At 42.8% G+C, this 19,083-nt stretch overlaps 1 protein-coding gene across 1 annotated transcript; it reads left to right on the top strand.

Annotated features, from left to right (window-relative positions):
- The first annotated feature begins 564 nt into the window (after positions 1-564).
- rnf26 (ring finger protein 26) lies at positions 565-2,561 on the top strand. The gene has a single exon (XM_083695533.1). The coding sequence runs from the start codon at positions 748-750 to the stop codon at positions 2,083-2,085; it is 1,338 nt and encodes a 445-aa protein (XP_083551659.1). The 5' UTR covers positions 565-747; the 3' UTR covers positions 2,086-2,561.
- The last annotated feature ends 16,522 nt before the right edge of the window (positions 2,562-19,083 follow it).

Genomic DNA, 19,083 nt, shown 5'->3' on the forward strand with positions numbered 1-19,083 from the left:
AGACATGTACTGTACATTAGTGTAGCATACCTACTCACATTGACTCTCAACATTACATAAAGCTAGCTCAATACAAACGCATATTAGCTAAATTACAACTAATTTACGATCCATAAATACTGGATATTAATTGAGCATATTAGCTCAATTGCACCGTAAAAAAACATGCACATGCACTCATAATTCTGATTACGCAATACCCAAACCCGGAAATGATATGGGTCGCAGAGGATCTGAGACCCCGAAAGCTACAAGAGCCATCTATGCACCCGAGTCGGATGTATCGCGACACCCTTACGTTGAGAAACAAGCATGGCGGCCTCCTGGTACAATGCACAACAGTAAACATCTGATTACTGTTTTCTGAATTTTCGTCATCACCTTCGATTTTGGACAAGATGGACTTTGGACAAGATCAATGACTGAATGCTACTGAACGACAGCGAAACTTCGGAAATTAGAAAGGAGACGTGTATGGACTAGACTGTGTTAGCTAGCTAGCTAACTTTTGGCTAACAGGGCAGCTTTTGAAAATAAACATCCGCTGATTGCAGCGAGGAGGTGAGCATAGCCGTTGAAAGTCCAAAGCCAACTTACCATTTGAAAAGCATGTTTCCTGGAAATGGAATGTTGCTTTGCTTGCAACTTAACTTATTTGCCTAACTAGCAAGTGTGATTGGATTAACAGAACGAAGAAGACTCTATGGCATACAATATAGAGGAGTAGCTACCATTAACTGTATCGACATGGATATAGTGAACATTGTATTTTACACAATAAGAAAATGTGCCGACATCATAGGCTTCCTTCTGGACCTAAACTTCATAATAGTCCACTCCCTGATACGACTTATAGTGGCGTTTTTTTCCTTTGTGAATAACTTCCCTACGCTACTAACAAACTCCGTGGTGGAATGCTGGAAACTGACGGTGTTTTGCATGGTGGATGGTATGGCAGTCGTGGCCGAAGGAGCTGTCAACATGTTCGGACGCTGCTTGCATGTTTTAGGAGGAGTTCTGGAAAGCATCAAAATGATGGGCTATCTGTCCTCGCATGTCATCCTGCGTACGAGGGACCTGCTACATCGAGGTATACTGTCTGTATGGGACGGTTGTGGCATCGCTGTTAGCCTAGCGCTCTACTTGGCTAACACTGTAGTCAACCTGTTGCTGATCGCCACACAGAACGTGTACTCGGTAGTGGTGAGTATGTGGGAGGCTGTGTCCAGCCCGCTACAGAAGGCTCTGGAGCTGTCCTTCACCCTGCTCACCTTCCTCCACAGCAGCCTTGTGGGCACCTCCCTGGTCCTCTGGACGCCCTGCAGGCTGGCACTGGAGCTCCTCGGTTCACTAGCGCACATCTTCATCAGCGTCTTCTTACTGAACGTCTACGGCCTAGTTCTCACGACAACCACCGCTGTGGCCGCCACTCTCTACCTGAACCCAGAGCTGACCCGGCGCGGGGCTTGCTACGCCATCAACTACGTCAACTCTGTTCCTGCCCTCCGTCGCCTGCGGGGGGCGCTCCTCTGCCTACATGAGGCCCTTCACTGCTTACCAGGGGCCCTCCACCACCTCTACCTCTTGGAGAGGGGTTTGTGGCAGAGGCTCCACAGGCAAGGAAGCTTGCTTGGCCTGGGGTTGATGATACCTGGTTACAGGGCTAACAGAGTGGGCGGGGATGGGGACACAGGGCCACCAGAGCCCCAGGGGGAGCAGAGGGCACCACCAGATGGCATGGCAGGAAGAGAGGGGCACTTCGAACGTCCTGGTCCACTGGCCCCACTTCCAGTTGACCCGTACCCCAGCTCTAGCACCGACAGGCCGCTCCAGAAGCTCTCCTCAGCGGGGGAGGGCAGTAAAGGACCCCCGGCTGACTGCCTGTTAAACCTCTTGAAGGAGCAGGAGCATAGGAAGAAGTGTGTAATCTGTCAGGACAGCAACAAGACGGTAGTACTGCTGCCCTGTCGACACCTCTGCCTGTGCAGAGACTGCACTGGCATCCTGCTACGGCAGCCTATCTATCTGCAGAACTGTCCTCTCTGCAGACACATGATCCTCAACACCATGGATGTCTATCTGTGAAGGACAGTGTGTGTTCCCTATGAAGGACTAACGTGGATGTATTTTCTAGCTCTGATGGACGAAGAGACCACGGTGTATCTACGAGGGATTTAACTGTCAGGTGAACAGTGTGAATCCCTCAGTACTGCATAGTTAACATGATTCATCTCAGGTTTAGAATCAAGTCTCAGTCTGCCGTCTCCCAGGACCCTGACAGAGACCAGGGTCTCCAGGTCTGGTCGGTCAGACTGTGCTGATGTGCTCACTGTGGTCGCCACGGCTGATGTCTTAAATCATGTGCTTTGATCTGGCTCTGTGTGGAAGAATACAGCTCACACAAGAAGGGCATAGTGCTTGCTTACCTTTTCATACATGATAGGGGATAGTTTTGATGATACAGTTAATTTTGTACTTTCTCAATGGAGTCACTACACACATCAAGTAGCTTGGGATAGTCGGTTGTATTGTATGAATCCAAATAAGGAGTGTCTGGTTGATGCAGATGCTAGTGCAGTGTTCGCAGTGCTATTTCTTTAGTTAGCATTGGTTTGAGTAGACTGGTCCCCGGATATGTATGTGCAAGCATATGTTTTTTTTTCTATACATAGATACACAGATCTGGGACCAGGTTTAACATTCAAAAGCATTCCAAAGGGAAGCTTAAACAAAGAAGAAAAAAAGCAAGTGCTGTTACATTGAAAATCGTATTTTTGTACATGGTGACCATTTGAAATGGTCTCGTGTCAATAGCAGTATCCGTTTACGTGAAGCAGTTCATACACACAGAGTCTATGAAAGTGGGAATTTGATTTGTATTTTTAGAAAGGGTAATGTATTTCAGATTTAACTTTACTTTTATGCCTTTATCCAAATCAACTTACTTAAACAAAGTAATGTATTTGTTGTAAGTGAATAATCTATCCATCAGCCATCATAAGATAAAGTAATCAATGTTCTTTTACAGCATTTAGCAGACGCCTTTATCCAAAGCGACTTACAACAAATACATTTGTTTAAGTAAGTGAATCATCTATCCATCAGTCATCATAAGAAAAAGTAAACAATATGCTATGGGGGCCTTAATAAATTGTGATATATTAGAGGAATGTTTTACCATTTCTTTTCCTGTATCATTTGACAATGTTGTTTTCAGATTTAATGATTATTCCATTATTTAATTCAGTATTACTGTGGCTGTGGCATTCCTAATCCACTGGCATTAAACACTAATCAGATAATGCACCTTACTGTTCCTGAATAGTAATGTGTTTTTTTTTATTATTTGTTGTTGAAAATAACCATGAGCCCATGATGGATTCCCAATTCCTTGTTTTGTGTTTGTGTTCTGACTAAAATGGTACTGAATTTGATCAGAACTCTCACAGTGGGATGTTTACAGCACAAAGTGTGTGATGGGTCGGTAGTTATTGAATTACACTGTGATCTGTGTGTGTGAGAGAATGGGCTGTTTGGCCTAAGTGGAGATGATGCTGCAAGGCTGGTGAGAGGCTTTCATGCTGAGCCATATTTGATATGCCTTGTCCAGCCAAGTTTTCAGAAGTGAACGCTGTTGCCCTCTCAGATTATTTTATGTCCTTGTTGAAATAAAGTTATTGTTTATTATTGAGACAGAAGAGTTTGAACATAAAATGGATGTCCCTTATCTTTGCAGTTGTTTCATTAACAGGGTCTCCAATCATTAAACTACCCACTCAAGTCTTTGCTCTAATCGGAGTTGTCTTAATGACGTCATCAGATGTGTAATTACTCGTTCATTAGCTTGCCCTGCTGTGTCTGTAATCTCAGTAATCTAGTGCCAACCGAAACAGTCTCATAACACCCATATCAACCCTATTTCACTGTTAATTGTGACATGGCATGAATCAGGCCCGGCGTTCCCTTAGTAGTAACTAAGAGGGCACATGACATTTCTCAGGGGGCACTAACTATTCATCAAAAAGTTCTATTCATCAAAATTCCGCTGGCCAGCGGAGAGCGCACTACTGTGCCGCTTTACAAAGAGAGCGCATTTCAACGGCTTGCAAATAAACTATTCAAACTATTCTAGGCCTACTCAGACATATGTTATGGTTAGCTAGGTAGTTATTTAGGTAGGTAGGTTTTTTTTTTTTTACTCAAACTAAGCCGCTGACGACCTGACAATACCTTCATCCCTGACGTCCTTCACCTGGCTTTCATTCAATCAGTGGGTGTCTCACCTCACGCTCATCAGACCTACCGACAAGCGCAGCGGAGACTTCAAGTGAGCGTCTTTAAATCAGGAGGCGGGTGGAGTTAACCCTTTGTGGAGTGGATACAATTACTTGACAAAAGACAAAAAGTTTCAGATTCATACATTTCATTTTTTAAAATACATCTTCTAACCTGCGGAGTTTACACATTGTCTACGATGATATGGGAAGCGACATAATTAAGAATATACACTTATATTATGGTTGGGGTACACTCGGCAGTCAAATATCACCGTTTCCACGTCAGTTTTCAGCGCTGAACGTTTGTTTTGGTGTCTCGGGTGACCACTTTAACAACGTATAGAAGTAATTCCATAGTAGGATCTCCCTGTGCACACTACACACCCCGGTGAGAGTCAGGCTTGTATTTCTCACTGACCTCACCTTCTCTTCCTCTGGTGGTCCATTCCCAATGGCCCTTTCATGTTGCTGACCATTCATGTTTCTTGTGTTTGTCTATGAAGACTTAAACCTCTCCGGTCTATCCAGGAGAAGTGATGATGGACATTGCAATAATACCACAAATGTATTTTTTATATTGTGGACATGCTGGTTCACAAGAATGAATGTCTGACTGAGACTGGTTTTGTTACTCTGAGCTTGTAATAAATGCTCAATCTTTTTAATGCAGTCTGTCTTGTCTTTTAATTAAAGTTGATGTAATGTACTTTACCTCCTCCCCTGATCAGAACTAACAATAGTCATTGTCTGAGGTTATTACATGTTACCTGTTACATGTTATTACATGTTACCAATGTTTGAAATATTATGCTCACATCATCTCAAAGTCATTTAAATCATGTAATTGAGCCACTTCAGAGAATTTGAGATGACTTGGCCATGACTTTTCAAACATGCTAACTGACCGTCCATTGATTTTGTAATTTGGGTGAACTATCCCTTTAAGATGATAGTTATCAAGGCTTTTCCTCTTGAACAATCCCCAGATGACTGTTCCACATTAGAGCATGAAGTATGTCCCTCAGGTCATTGCTGTTAATGTCCGCATTGCAGTTCTTCTCGATTGCTTGAGCACATTTTTTGAAACAGTTCATAAGTTCCCCTAAGTAGTTAACATGTTTGCCAACACACCACATGTCTTTTTTTAAATGCACTGTAACTCTCAAAACTGAACCAAATCAGTGTATCAAAACAGTATCCTTAGTCATCTAATGAAAAGTTCAATCCACCATTAATTTCATAACCATCACTATGCATATTCATCCAATCCATCACTCTCTATCTCCTTCATCCAATCCATCACTCCCCCTTCTCTCCTTCATTCATTCCCTCCTTCCCTATCTCCCTCCTTCATCCATATGCAGGTTGAACAACTTTCATTTGAAAACAAAGGTGAAAAACCAAGAATTGAACTCTGTACTATATAGTTTATGGTAGCAGTTCAGCTGTTAATATGAGACAATAAGATTGCTAACTATAAATTAAATGAATCAAACATATTCAGAAATGGATATGGAGGTTACAACAACAAAAATGACATAACTGTACAACGCAAAAAGTGCCAAGAAAAACATTTACAGTAATCTACTCTCTCCTGTCTGCCAGGCCACACGTTATATTACTGATGACCTATTTCATTTGTGATTACAGAATGATTGTTAGTTGAACTGTTGAGCGATGAGAGTTCACATGTATGGAGTAGAGATTCACTATAATGGGAGAAATAGCTAAATGCTGTAAGGAAATAATTAAGTTTTGTTTGTCAACACCTACTCAATTGACTTGTGTCCTATGTAGATGTTGTGTTAACCGTTTGGTGCTTAACACCTTAATGTAGAAAATGTTACAGTTGTGCTCAAACATGTTATTGCTGTGGGCATGTGAACTTCAATTTCATACAAATGGTGTAAGCAATCAAGAAACAGTCTTTCCAACATTCTTTTCAGCTTAGTACCATTTAAATCCTATTTTCTAGCTCCGCCTTCTCTATTTATTTTGACCAAATTTGGTATAGCCCATTTGATTCTGCTGCTCTCCAAATTAGACTTGGCTACTGAAGTTACTTGAACGGGAAGCAGGATGGAGATAATCAGAATATAATGTGGAAATGTACAGTCGTCACTTTCTACCTCTCATGAGACTCCTGATTCAGAAACAACCCCTGCTTCCTCCCACCATGCTGATCTGAAAGAATGGTACCCATGTTGTAGGCCTGGGACCTATATTCCAGTAGAGGCTGGTGGAGGCAGAAATCGGAGGACGGGCTCATTGTGATGCATGGAATAGAATGAGGAATGGTATCAAACACATGTTTGATTCCATTCTTCATTACATTCCATGCATCACAATGAGCCCATCCTCCGATCTCTGCCTCCACCAGCCTCTACTGGTACACCTGATGTAGGCTGAGACCTATACAGATTCCTCCCAGCCTATCAGAGAGCAAGTTGGAGTTACAGTAGTATGTCCATATATTTGATACCTATCACAGTCAAAGTCAAAGTGGCTTTAATGTCAATTTTTCACATGTCAAGACATACAAAGGAATCGAGAGGACGTTTCTCATTCTCCCACGGTGAGACAGGTAAAGTGCACAGGCACAACAGATAAGACAAGACATACTAAAAGTAAAACATTCAATTGCACAACAGATGCAGATCAAATTATTCATAAGAATGAATAATTTGATCCAGCTAAAAGGGATCCTAGTTAAGAATAAAGACCTACTATACATAAAATACCCCAGGGTTAAAATACCCCAGGGTTAATGGGGGTAAGGGTTGTTTCTGGACCAAGCCATTGTTTCTGAACGTGAGAGAGTTGCTGTCCCTCTGTACCAGACCTCTCCATCTGTGAGGAGGGTAGACCAGAGCACAGTAGCGGGGGATGAGAGGTGTGGGTCAGGAGAGAGACACGGGTGGAGGGGGTCAGGAGAGAGACACGGGTGGAGGGGGTCAGGAGAGAGACGGGGTGGAGGGGGTCAGGAGAGAGACACGGATGGAGGGGGTCAGGAGAGAGAAGGAGAGAGAAGGAGGTGGAGGGGGTCAGGAGAGAGACGGGGTGGAGGGGGTCAGGAGAGAGGCGGGGTGGAGGGGGTCAGGAGAGAGAAGGAGGGGGAGGGGGTCAGGAGAGAGATGGGGTGGAGGGGGTCAGGAGAGAGAGGGGGTGGAGGGGGTCAGGAGAGAGAGGGGGTGGAGGGGGTCAGGAGAGAGAGGGGGTGGAGGGGGTCAGGAGAGAGAAGGAGGTGGAGGGGGTCAGGAGAGAGACGGGGTGGAGGGGGTCAGGAGAGAGAGGGGGTGGAGGGGGTCAGGAGAGAGGGAGGGGTATAATGGTGAGGAGGGGGTCAGGAGAGGGGGGCGGACATGGAGGGATCAGGAGGAAAGGGGACTGGATTGGACATTCTCCAGAACTATTTTTTGTGGATTACAGCTTCAGGACACCATTCCCAAAGTCCTGTCCAAGAATAGCCCATCATTGACCCAAGGGTTCTTACTGTAACTTAAACAAGTCCCATCTGGCAAGACGAAAAATGTACAGAATGACACATTCGAAAGCTTTGAGAATTGATGTAGGCCTCTATGCCTTGGATAAAGATGAAATGATTTGGGATTTTGGACTTCACTATGAGAAGCCCATGGTACCGATGAACAGAGGGAATGCCATCTCTTGTGAGTCCATACTAAAAACGAACATTGCTATTTACTATACTATGACACAGGTGGATGAATCATATATACTGTATATCTACATACTTTTTCACGGATTAAGCCTTTCTCACCAGTTTGTTATGTTCAGCACTCTGGACAGCTCCTTGTGGTCAACAACGTGAACGGACCACCATGTACTTCAGAGGAGGCTGGTGGAGGTAGAAATCGGAGGACGGGCTCATTCCATTCCATGCATTACAATGACCATTCCATACATTACGCTGAGCCCGCCCTCTGATTTCTGCCTCCACCAGCCTCCCCTGATGTACTTCACTGTTTTATAAGACGAGAGCACAAGTGAACATGTGGAAACAGAGGTGATCACGGATGAACATTCTGTTGTCTGGTGTAAACAGATAAACATCATTATTTATTTGTTAACAGGAAATGAGGATCATGTTCACAGAGTAGAGGATGTTCGATGTGAGATAAGAACAGGGAGAGGAGATGGGGAAGAGCTTGTCCCAGGAGAGACGACCTTGCATTTTGCTCTGGTCGACCCTCTCAGTCCCAGTTCGCACTGGGAAACCGACAGCACGGGCACTACGCTTCAGGCTCTAGATTAGATTCAACTTTATTGTCATTGTGCAGAGTACAAGTACAGAGACAACAAAATGCAGTTTCAGCTATTTTCAGCCGGAGCAAAACGGAGGTCCAAACACAGGCGTACTGGCAATTTGTGTCGGCGGTCCCAAGTGAAAATACCACAGTGCTGTAGCAGGTGGATAGCAGTAAATAGAGGCATGTTCAAGCAGGTCAAGTGCCATCATGTGCGCTGAAAAATCTGGCCTTGAAAATAGCACCAATATTTCATACACACCCCCTGTATTTGTGCCCCCTAATTTGTCATATCCTCCCTGCGTCTCTCCTTCCAACACAATGAGCTGCTTTGAGAAACTGTCCCTCCTTGCCTCCCTCCCTGCCTCCCTCCCTGCCTCCCTCCCTGCCTGCCTGCCTGCCTGCCTGCCTGCCTGCCTGCCTGCCTGTCAGTACAGTTGTGAGGGGGTGAGAGAGGAATGTTTATGTTCCTGTTCACAGACATCACATGACATGTTCAGACCACTCAGCGACCAATGACCACGAAGGACCAGACTGATGGTATCACTGAAGAATGACTTGGGGGGGAGAATGTAATTGAAAAGACAAATAAAGTGCTTGGAACATCATTAGCAGCAGCACTGGCTTAAATTCCAAGCTCTGATGCTGAGATTAGGTCATTTGTGATTCATTATAATGATCTTTAGTAATAAGGACTTAAGGACTTAATAAGGACTATTATCGACTGAAATAAAAGCACTGCATTTTCAGTAGGTCGTGGAGAGGTCATCTTCTGCTTCCTTCTGAAGTTGGAGTCTCAGTGATAAACATCAGGCTGCAGATATGACTCTTTTCAACTTTACCTCTTGATCTGTACCATGTTCTCTCTCCCCTCACTTTACTGGCTTTCAAAAAATACTATTTTCAAATAAAATTATGTAACTATGTATTTAATGAGGAAAGCCTGATCATTCATGTCTTGTGAAATGCTCCTTATGAATACCTATGGTGAATCTCAATTATTATTGTTGTTTTATTATTTATTCATAAAAAAATATTATTTAAAAGGATGCAAGGAGAAGGCAATGAAGGAAAATCTTCCAAGAACAACCCCAAGCCCCTTTGCCATTCTCCATTAGCTCAGATACTACTGTAGCAGGGATGCTGGTGGAGGTAGAAATCTGGCTCATTGTAATGCATGGAATTGAATGCAGAATGGTATCAAACACACATGTAATTGGTACATATCATGTAGTGGCTTTATTTACGACTCACAAATTGACGTTTTGTTTCCACTGGGATTTTCCGATAGGTAAATGATATAGATTGATGCCAAATGGGATCTAAGAGGGACTGGATCTAAAGTTATTATGTTCAACTTTATTTTGCTGTGGAAAGGATTGAACAGATCATTGTGTGGTGAATGAAATGCAACAGAGAGAAGTCTTTTTAACAATTAATCAACAGTATAGCACTGTGCATACTACCAACGTGATATGAGCATTAAAAACCATTGAAAAGTTAAAGAAACACCTAAACCAGTCTAGCAACATGGCAACATGGAACCACAGTGCCCTCCTTTGACAGAACGTTGAACTGCTCCACAGGAGTCATCGTCAAGGCACAGCGAAAGCGAGAGGGCAGATCGATAAACATCCTTACAAAACGCTTCTGCAAAATGTAAAGATGATTTAGATTGCTCTTGTGAATGCTGCCACAAACGATGTTACAGTGTGATATAAACAGATATATCATAGTGGACATATCTTATAGCGACATACAATACGTGCACACAACTTAGGTAGTCGAGACTACCACACAAGCGAGGAGAGAGAGAGGGGAGGCAGGGCAGAAAGAGGGAGAGGAGAGACAGAAGAGGAGAGGAGAGAGAGGGGGGAGGCAGGGCAGAAAGAGGGAGAGGAGAGAGAGGAGGACAAAAGAGGAGAGAGAGGGGGAGAGGCGGGGATGAAAAACGGAAAATGAGGCCAAGACTTTAGAAGCATAATTACCTGAGTCTCTGCCAAGCTGCGCTGTGGATGCGGACCAGGCCTGAACGTCATACACAACATTTTTAAAAAGAACGTAATTGAATTTGAAGTAGTTCCAATGTTCTTGTAGTACAACATCGTAATTAGGTATTTGTAAGTGTGTGTGTGGGTGTACAGGCAGGCTGACACTAGAGCGGTTAGTACCACTCTCATAGGCCTCGTCACGGGCTTCAGGCTGGGAGGGGTCTGGCAACACGGGGACAGGGACGCTGACTACACAATACATGCAGTACATTTAATTTATTTATTTTGTATTTATTTAGGATTTGCACACACACAATAACACATGAAAGACAAAATGAAAAGAAAAGGCAAATTGTGCAGCAGGTTAAGAAACCCGGTAGGGCTTGTCAAGAAGAAATATAATAATAAGAAAACAATAAATTATAAAATGTATATAATATTCATAATAAAATTGAACAAAACGTTAAGCTGTTGTTGCCTAGTCTAAAATATGCATTGTGAGACAAAATAAAAATGCATTGTAAAATAATAGAATATGTAAGGCATCGATTGAAAAGGAATATTAAGACAGTTGCTCCAAGAGATATTTCTTCTGGGTTTTTTTTATTTGTAAATGCTAGTGCAATTTTTCTGGGAATTTGTAACGCATTCAGAATTTTCCTTTACTAGTTCTGAAATAGGAAATAGGAAATCAGAAATATCAGTATGGAGATTAGAAGAGGATCTTGTGGAGTAACTGAACTTGTTTGTTGAACTGAACCATGTTGTGAACACTGATGAGTAGAAGATTCCTTTTGAAATTGAAAACAAATGGGCAGATCTGGAATGTTGTTGAGGGGGTCAGAAAAAGTCAGAAAAAATCCTTACAAAACGCTTCTGCAAAATTTAAAGATGATTTAGATTGCTCTTGTTTGAATGATGCCACAAACAATGTTACAGTGTGAAATAAACAGATATACCATAGTGGATAAGATATATCTTATAGCGACATACAATACGTGCACACAACTTATGTACACGAGACTACCACACATGCGAGGAGAGAGAGAGGGGAGGCAGGGCAGAAAGAGGGAGAGGAGAGACAGAAGAGGAGAGGAGAGAGAGGAGGACAAAAGAGGAGAGAGAGGGGGGAGGCAGGGCAGAAAGAGGGAGAGGAGAGACAGAAGAGGAGAGGAGAGAGAGGAGAGACAGAAGAGGAGAGGCGGTGATGAAAAGGGGGGACAGGCATAATTGAATTTGAAGTGGTTCCAATGTTCTATCAATATAGCATCTTAATATAATTGAATTTGAAGTAGTTCCAGAGAGAGAGAGAGATGCAAGGAGAAGGGAAAGGAGGAATTGAGGAAAGACGTCCAAGAACAACCCCTAGACACTTGAGTAGATCTGAAAGGATTGGATAGGTCTAAACAAGGTAGTAGTAGCTCCATTGCCTCAGATACTACTGTAGCAGGGAAGGCTGGTGGAGGTAGACGGAGGACAAGCTCATTGTAGCGCATGCAATGGAATGAGGAAGGGTATCAAACACACATGTAATTTAAACATTACATTTAGTGGTTTTATTTAAGACTCACAAATGGACGTTTTGATCCCAGTGGGATCTTCCATCAGGTCAATCATTGGTCACTGCAATCACACCTGTTTTAATAAAACCATGAACAAAACACCTGGTAGCAAGGCTGGATTATGGACCGGGCCAGTGGGGCCTCCAAGCCTCAGGCCGCGCGTGGTGCGTGGCCCAAGACTTCCAAAGGAAGTTGAACGCCAGGGCCCTCAGTGCGCACAGTGCAAGCTGACCACTAGGCCCCTGGGTGCTTATAGCGTGAGCTAACCATTAGGGGGCCCCAGACCCCTCAGTGCTTACAATGTGAGGGCCCCCGGGCCCCTTGGCCCCTTACCTAACTGTGATAAGATAAAAGGGTAGCTAGCTACAGTGGGTTGAATAAATGTTAAAACAGTATGCCATAGTCATGATGCTTAAATCAAAGCTACTAGCTAGCTAACTATTAGTGCTTTTAGTTTAAAACTACTATTAGTTCAAAACATGGGATGCTGTGGCCGTTTTTTGTGAAACATAATGCCAAAAGCTATATTTTTTCATACACCAATGCATATATAAAAGACCCAATCCATACTTAAAGATTAAGGAAAACCCCATTAATGTTTTCCATAGACCGTCTGGTTTTAGATCCATGGAAGTAGATAATGCTAACATTGATATGCAAATTGTCGACAGCTCTTTGGCCTTTTGTGCATAGTCTCCACCAAGTAATTTCACTGACTTATCAGAAACCTTTGTTGGTTGTTCAGCCAATGAAAAAAAGTTAGCTTTTGAATTTCAAGCAACATAATTCTTTCTGTGTCAGGCAGGTATTTTCTTGGTAGGAAAAGCCACAGCCACATAGTTCTGACATATGGACCACAAACATAATAGTGGTGCTTCTAAAAGGAAAGCCAAAAAAGAAAAGGAGGCAAGAGAGGCAGTTTTCCACTCATTGCCAACTTTTTTCAAAAACCCTCTGATAGTAATAATGATGACAGCAGCACTATTGTTAGCTGTGAGGAAGAAACTAGCACTAGTTCAGTTTTCAGTAATGTTGTCACTCCCCCAGAGCCATCCTATGAAGGTGAACCCTCAACAGCTAATGGTATACAAGAACCATCATTTCCACCTCAAGAACAGTTGGGCAGTTCACAAGAATCAAATCAGCAACCAAGCTATTCCTGGTGCTATGAGGTCACTGACCCTGCGTTATGGCAAAGCACTTCCAGTGACATTGTCAAGTCAGTGCTTATTGAAAGAGGAGCAGTCCCCTTCCAAAATCGCAGTGAAAAATACCCAGTTTCAGTCTGAGATAGAGTGCTTGGTGGAAAGACTAGAAGTTTCAACAATGAACTTCTGAACTGTATATTGCCAAATGGGCAGAAGGTTTCTAGACAGTGGCTACTGTACTCACCCTCAACAGGTTGTGTGTACTGTTTTACATGTAAACTGTTCTCCAGCAAGCTTGTTGGCTTTAGTCAGGGGTTTAGTGACTGGAAACACTCAAAGAATAGGGGAACACTAAAAGAGTACAGAACACAGATCATGCATGCTTGCCTTGCGCCAGCGGACAAAGGGCAGCGCTATAGATGCAGATCTCATGCAGCAACTTGATGGGGAACGTAAATACTGGAGGGACATTTTGAAAAGAGGGACATTTAGAAAAAAGTTGTAGCAGTGATCAAGTTCATGGGTGAAAGAGGACTTGGGTGAAAGAGGGAGATGATGAACGGTTTGGGTCAACCCATAACGGTAATTTCCTTGGCATCCTAGAATTGCTATCACAATTTGACCCATTCTTAGCTGAACATATTAAAAAGTTTGGTGGAAAAGGCAGAGGCACAGTGTCCTATTTGTCATCGACAGTATGTGAGCAACTCATTGAGCTAATGGGTCAGAAAACACACCAAACAATAGCAGATGAGATTTGGGATGCCAGGATGCCAAATATTTTTCAATAATTGTTGACTCCACTCCAGACCTGTCACATGTGGACCAATTGACATTCATATTCCGGTTTGTTAACAGCAGTGGGAATGTGGTGGAGTGATTCCTGGGCTTTGAGCCAATTGAGAGCCACACTGGTAAAAGTTTAGCAGACTGTGTGACTTTGATGGTGGAGGGCCTTGGGTTGGACCTCTCAAACGGTAGAGGTCAGTCATATGACAATGCAAGCAACATGTCAGGAAAATACAATGGGCAACAGGCCCACCTGAAACAAAAAAAACCTCTTGATAGAGTATGTGCCTTGTGCAGCGCATTCACTTAACTTAGTTGGTGTTAACACCTTAGACGGCAGTAGCCCAGGGGCTGATGAGTTTTTTTTAACATGTTGCAGTCACTGTACACATTTTGCTCTTCATCCACACACAGATGGGGGGGAAAGTCTTTCGGAAGACAGATGTCAGACTGACATGAAAATCGCTGTCCAATAATAATAATAATAATATATGCCATTTAGCTGACACTTTTATCCAAAGCGACTTACATTGCAGTGAGTGCATACATTTCTGTATATATGGTCCCAGTGGGGATCAAACCCACAACCTAAGTATTGTTATCGCCATGCTCTACTGACTGAGCCTTAGAGGACCAGTACTCGGTGGAGTGCTCGGGCAGAGTTAACCAAGGCACTGTGGAGAAATGACATTCACATTAGAGAGGCCTTCGGTGGTATGTGCAATGATGATAATGAGAATTGAGGCCGCTGGACTATGTGCTAAATTGACACCTTAAAGATGGTGTTCCTGGCACATTTCTGGGACGTCATACTTGACCGGTTCCACGCTACAAGCATGCACCTACAGAAAAGTGACATTGACATCTCTGTAGCAGCACAGCTTTTGCCTTTGTTGAGGGATTTTGTGGCGGGACAGCGAGACCAGTTTGAGGCTTTTGAAAGGGCAGCCTTAAATGTGACAGGTGTCATGTAAATGTGACAGTCATATAAGCACAATCTTCAGCGAAAGAGGAAACGCAAAACATTTGCAGATGAGCGCTCAGAGCCGGTCATTGATAAGCTAGTGGCATGCCTTGAACATCACTTGGACGTTTACAAGCGTTTGACCAGTCTCTTTGGAGTTCTGTTTATGTCAGATCAGGTGTCTAACAGTGATGTCATAGTGGAAAAGGTAAATGCACTCTCTGCTGCATATCCATCAAACCTGGACATAAACTTTGCCAACAAACTCATCCAATTCAAGTCTTTCATGTCTGACTCTGAGGGTGAGAAGTGCCCAACTGAACTGCTTGAGACGTTGCAGGCACTTAATCTGCAGTCAGTGTTCCCCAATGTTTTCGTGGCACTTCGGATTTTTCTAACTTTGCCAGTGACAAACTGCCAGGGTGAGCGGACATTTTTCCCTTTTAGTCAGAATAAAAAATGCGCTGCGGAGTAGCATGTGTCAAACACGTCTCAGCTTATTGTCACACTTCATTGGTACTGTTCTCTCTGACCACCACTAGTGGGCGATCTTACCAAACCTTGGAGCAACATCAGACGTTTGCAGAGAGCACAGCATCATCCTGTGAAACGTACTGTTCTTAAACAAAATAGTGATACAAGTGCCAGCTGTGTTTTAAGTGCAGTCAACATTCTTTTGCTGTGGAGAGAACAGATCATTGTGTGGTGAATGAAATGAAACAAATGAAACAACTATTTTTAACAATTAATTTAATCAACAGTAGAGCACTGTGCATACTACCAAATTGATATGAGCATTAAAAACCATTGAAAAGTTAAAGAAACACCTTAACTATTGAAGAGCAACATGGCAACATGAGACGACAGCGTCCTCCTCTGGCAGAAGGTCGAACTGCTCCACAAAGGGCGTCATCGTCAAGGCAGAGCGAAAGCGAGAGGGCAGATCGCTAAACAATACTGGACCATTTTAGGTTCTGAGATTAACAGATTTACATGTTCTCTCTTCCTAGACGCGTCTTAGTCTAGATATCAAGAGGAAGTTACTTACACTTCTAAACAATGGCACTGCTCACAGAATTACTCACAGAAGTAAACAAAACCTTTGGAGGAAAACAAAAAAATACAAATTCTGACATATACAGGAATGCAAAATGAAATAAAACATTGCCATATCCACATATTTTATAGATCAGTAACTTTGTTTTTAAAGTGACAGTATCATAGCACAAATTGGCATACTGTGCAAAAAAAGAAAACAAGAATGGGTACAGTCATCGAGATCACAGGATGAAGTGGTTGCGAGATGAAACCCCACAATCCCCTATTCAACATGTGATTTCAGAGGTTCTCATTTCAAAATGTCTCTCAAGGCAACTAGGAAAACATAAAAAAGAAAGAAAATGCCAAAGCTTTCCATCTGGGAGATAATAATAATAATAATAATAATATGTAGATAATCTATCATGACATGTTTCTATGGCCTGTTGGAGCAACCCCCTACCTAACAGACAGGATCAGGTGGAGGTGATGTCACTGTACCTATAAGCCTTAGTACCTGGAGGAAAAGTGGGGTCCTTTCAAATTCTAATTCACTCAGTGCAACAAGAAAATAAAAACTCAATTCAACAATTGAAAAAGCTCATGGAAAGAGCCATCGTCAACTCACAAATTGAATTTCTATTCACCTCTTGCATTGAGAGAATTGGAACATTTCAAACGGACCTCAACCCAGAGCTGAACTAACGTCGTCATAGCAACCAGACCTAAATGAAAATGATGACCTCTGAATCAAAGTCAAGCATAGCATTTAAACATTTCTTTGTCAACTTGGTTTGAGTCAATACCAGTTGAAGCTGTCAGTGAGACAAGTCACTTGCCCTAAGGGACAGCATGGTATTCCTGAGTTACACATGAACATGGGTTGGTCAGGGGAGGCCGGTGGAGGTAGAAATCGGAGGCCGATCCTCGCATTACAATGAGCCCATCCTCCGATTTCTACCTCCACCAGCCTCCACTGGGTTTGTCTTTGTGATTAGGGAGGGTAACAACTGACTTGTCCGGCTCTAGAGGGGGTGTGATTCAACAACCATTGACTATATACAGTATGGCCAAACAACCCCAATAGCTAGTCACAGAAATTGGCTGAAGAAGCACATACATACAGATGTGGAGCCAGACGAGTCTACTGACAAGACACTATTAACATTCCCAAGTACATCGAAGAAGCCTGCTGTCCTGTTGACCCAAACCCTGGTTGGAATACCTCACCAAACACATCTGCTAGTTGACACGTAACCCTACTTGTTGGCTAGGCTACTGCTGGGCTTTTATGCGGCTTCGCCATTGGCTAAACACACGTCACGACAAAGCCACTAGAATTCCAATGTCATCCAGATAGAATCCAGATTGAACACAATTCAAGAGAAGAACGGTTGGTCTGGTGGTTTAACGGACACAGTTAAATCCAAGTCCTGGATTAAACTGCCCCTTGCATTGGTGACTCTCTACTGCAGAAGCCTTTTAATCCAGGACTGGGTTTAATATTTGTCTGGGAAACTGGCCCTGTCTGTCTGTGTGTCTTCATGAGTTATGATACTGTTCATTTTCATGAATCGTGTCATTGGTTTGCTGATATTAATGAAGCATGTCTGACTGCCGACTGAGCACTTTCATATAGAGGCTATCAACACATTCATAACGATATAGAAACACTGAAGTCAGCTCGAGCTGCCGTCTCTCAAGCTGTTGGTATTTTCAAGTATGCTACATTACCCAACCAAGACTTTACAACAGATACTGTCACTTTAAAAAGGGTTAAACACAAATATTCACAAAATGTACATTTAAGGCTTAATTTGTTTAGCACTAAAAATGGTAGCAGCAGTAAAGCACTTCTGAATTAATCAATAATAATAATAATAATAAACAACAACAAGAATGATCATAATAATAATAATAATAATAATAATAATAATAATAATATATTATTAAAGTAATCAATGACACTGTTCACAACGCAGGACAGAAACGACTCAGGCCTAGTATTCGAGCTAGTTTCAGTCCACACAGAACAAAGAACCTGTGTGACTTGTACTGTGGGTCAGAAGTCCATCCTCTGTCTCACGATTAGACTTCAGTGTGTGTGTGTGTGTGTGTATATATATATATATATATATATATATATATATATATATATATATATATATATATATATATATATATATATACACACATATATATACACACACACACCACCCCCCCCCCCCCCGTGTGTGTGAGCTCTGTTAGAGGGTAGTACGTTTAGAAAGAGAGAAAGAGCGCTAGTATTACATTGGAGGAGAAACATCTGAGTAATACATTAATTCCACATTCATTTGCAGAGAGAGAGGATTAGAATAGAATCCAAGATGGGTTGAGCTGATCAGGTTGGACATAGGGAGGTGAGTCCCCCCATTAGGACACACGCACACGCACACACACACACACACCTACTTCAGCTGCAGACTACAGTCCTGAAATCAACACACACACACACACACACACACACACACTACTTCAGCTGCAGACTACAGTCCTGAAATAAACACCATGCTACTTTGAAGAATACATTACCACATTTCTAAAAAAGTACCAAAGTAACATCATTAAAGGCCATGTAGTTCTACAGATGTTCTGCTGCGTATCGTCCACACATCCACTCTCAATGTATCACATTAACAACAGCTGAAACACACCCTTGAAGCTGAGCTCATTTCAAATATATATGCATATATTATACACATTTAATATATACTTTGTTATATATTAAATTCTTATATAGACACACATACATTTTTTGTGAGAAGTTGGTTACATATCAGTAGAGAGGCCTCCGAGGGCACGAGGCGACCTCCGAGACGGTAGATAAACGTCCAGAGCATGGTGTGACATCATCACTCTGTGCGCAGGATGGTGTCACCGTCAGTGTGCCTGTGGAGAGGGAGAGAGAGGCCCGGCAGAGCCGTAAGAAAGGCCCATACACTGTTAAAAGCACATGGGAGTGCAGGGGCTCACAGTTCCACAGTAGCAGTGAGCTAGAGAGACAGCC

Source organism: Argentina silus (genome assembly GCF_951799395.1).
Source record: "Argentina silus genome assembly, chromosome: X".
NCBI classification, from domain to species: Eukaryota; Metazoa; Chordata; class Actinopteri; order Argentiniformes; family Argentinidae; genus Argentina; species Argentina silus.

Coding starts and splice junctions, on each gene's coding strand:
- rnf26 (XM_083695533.1), top strand. CDS start 748: ATGGATATAGTGAACATTGTATTTTACACAATAAGAAAATGTGCCGAC.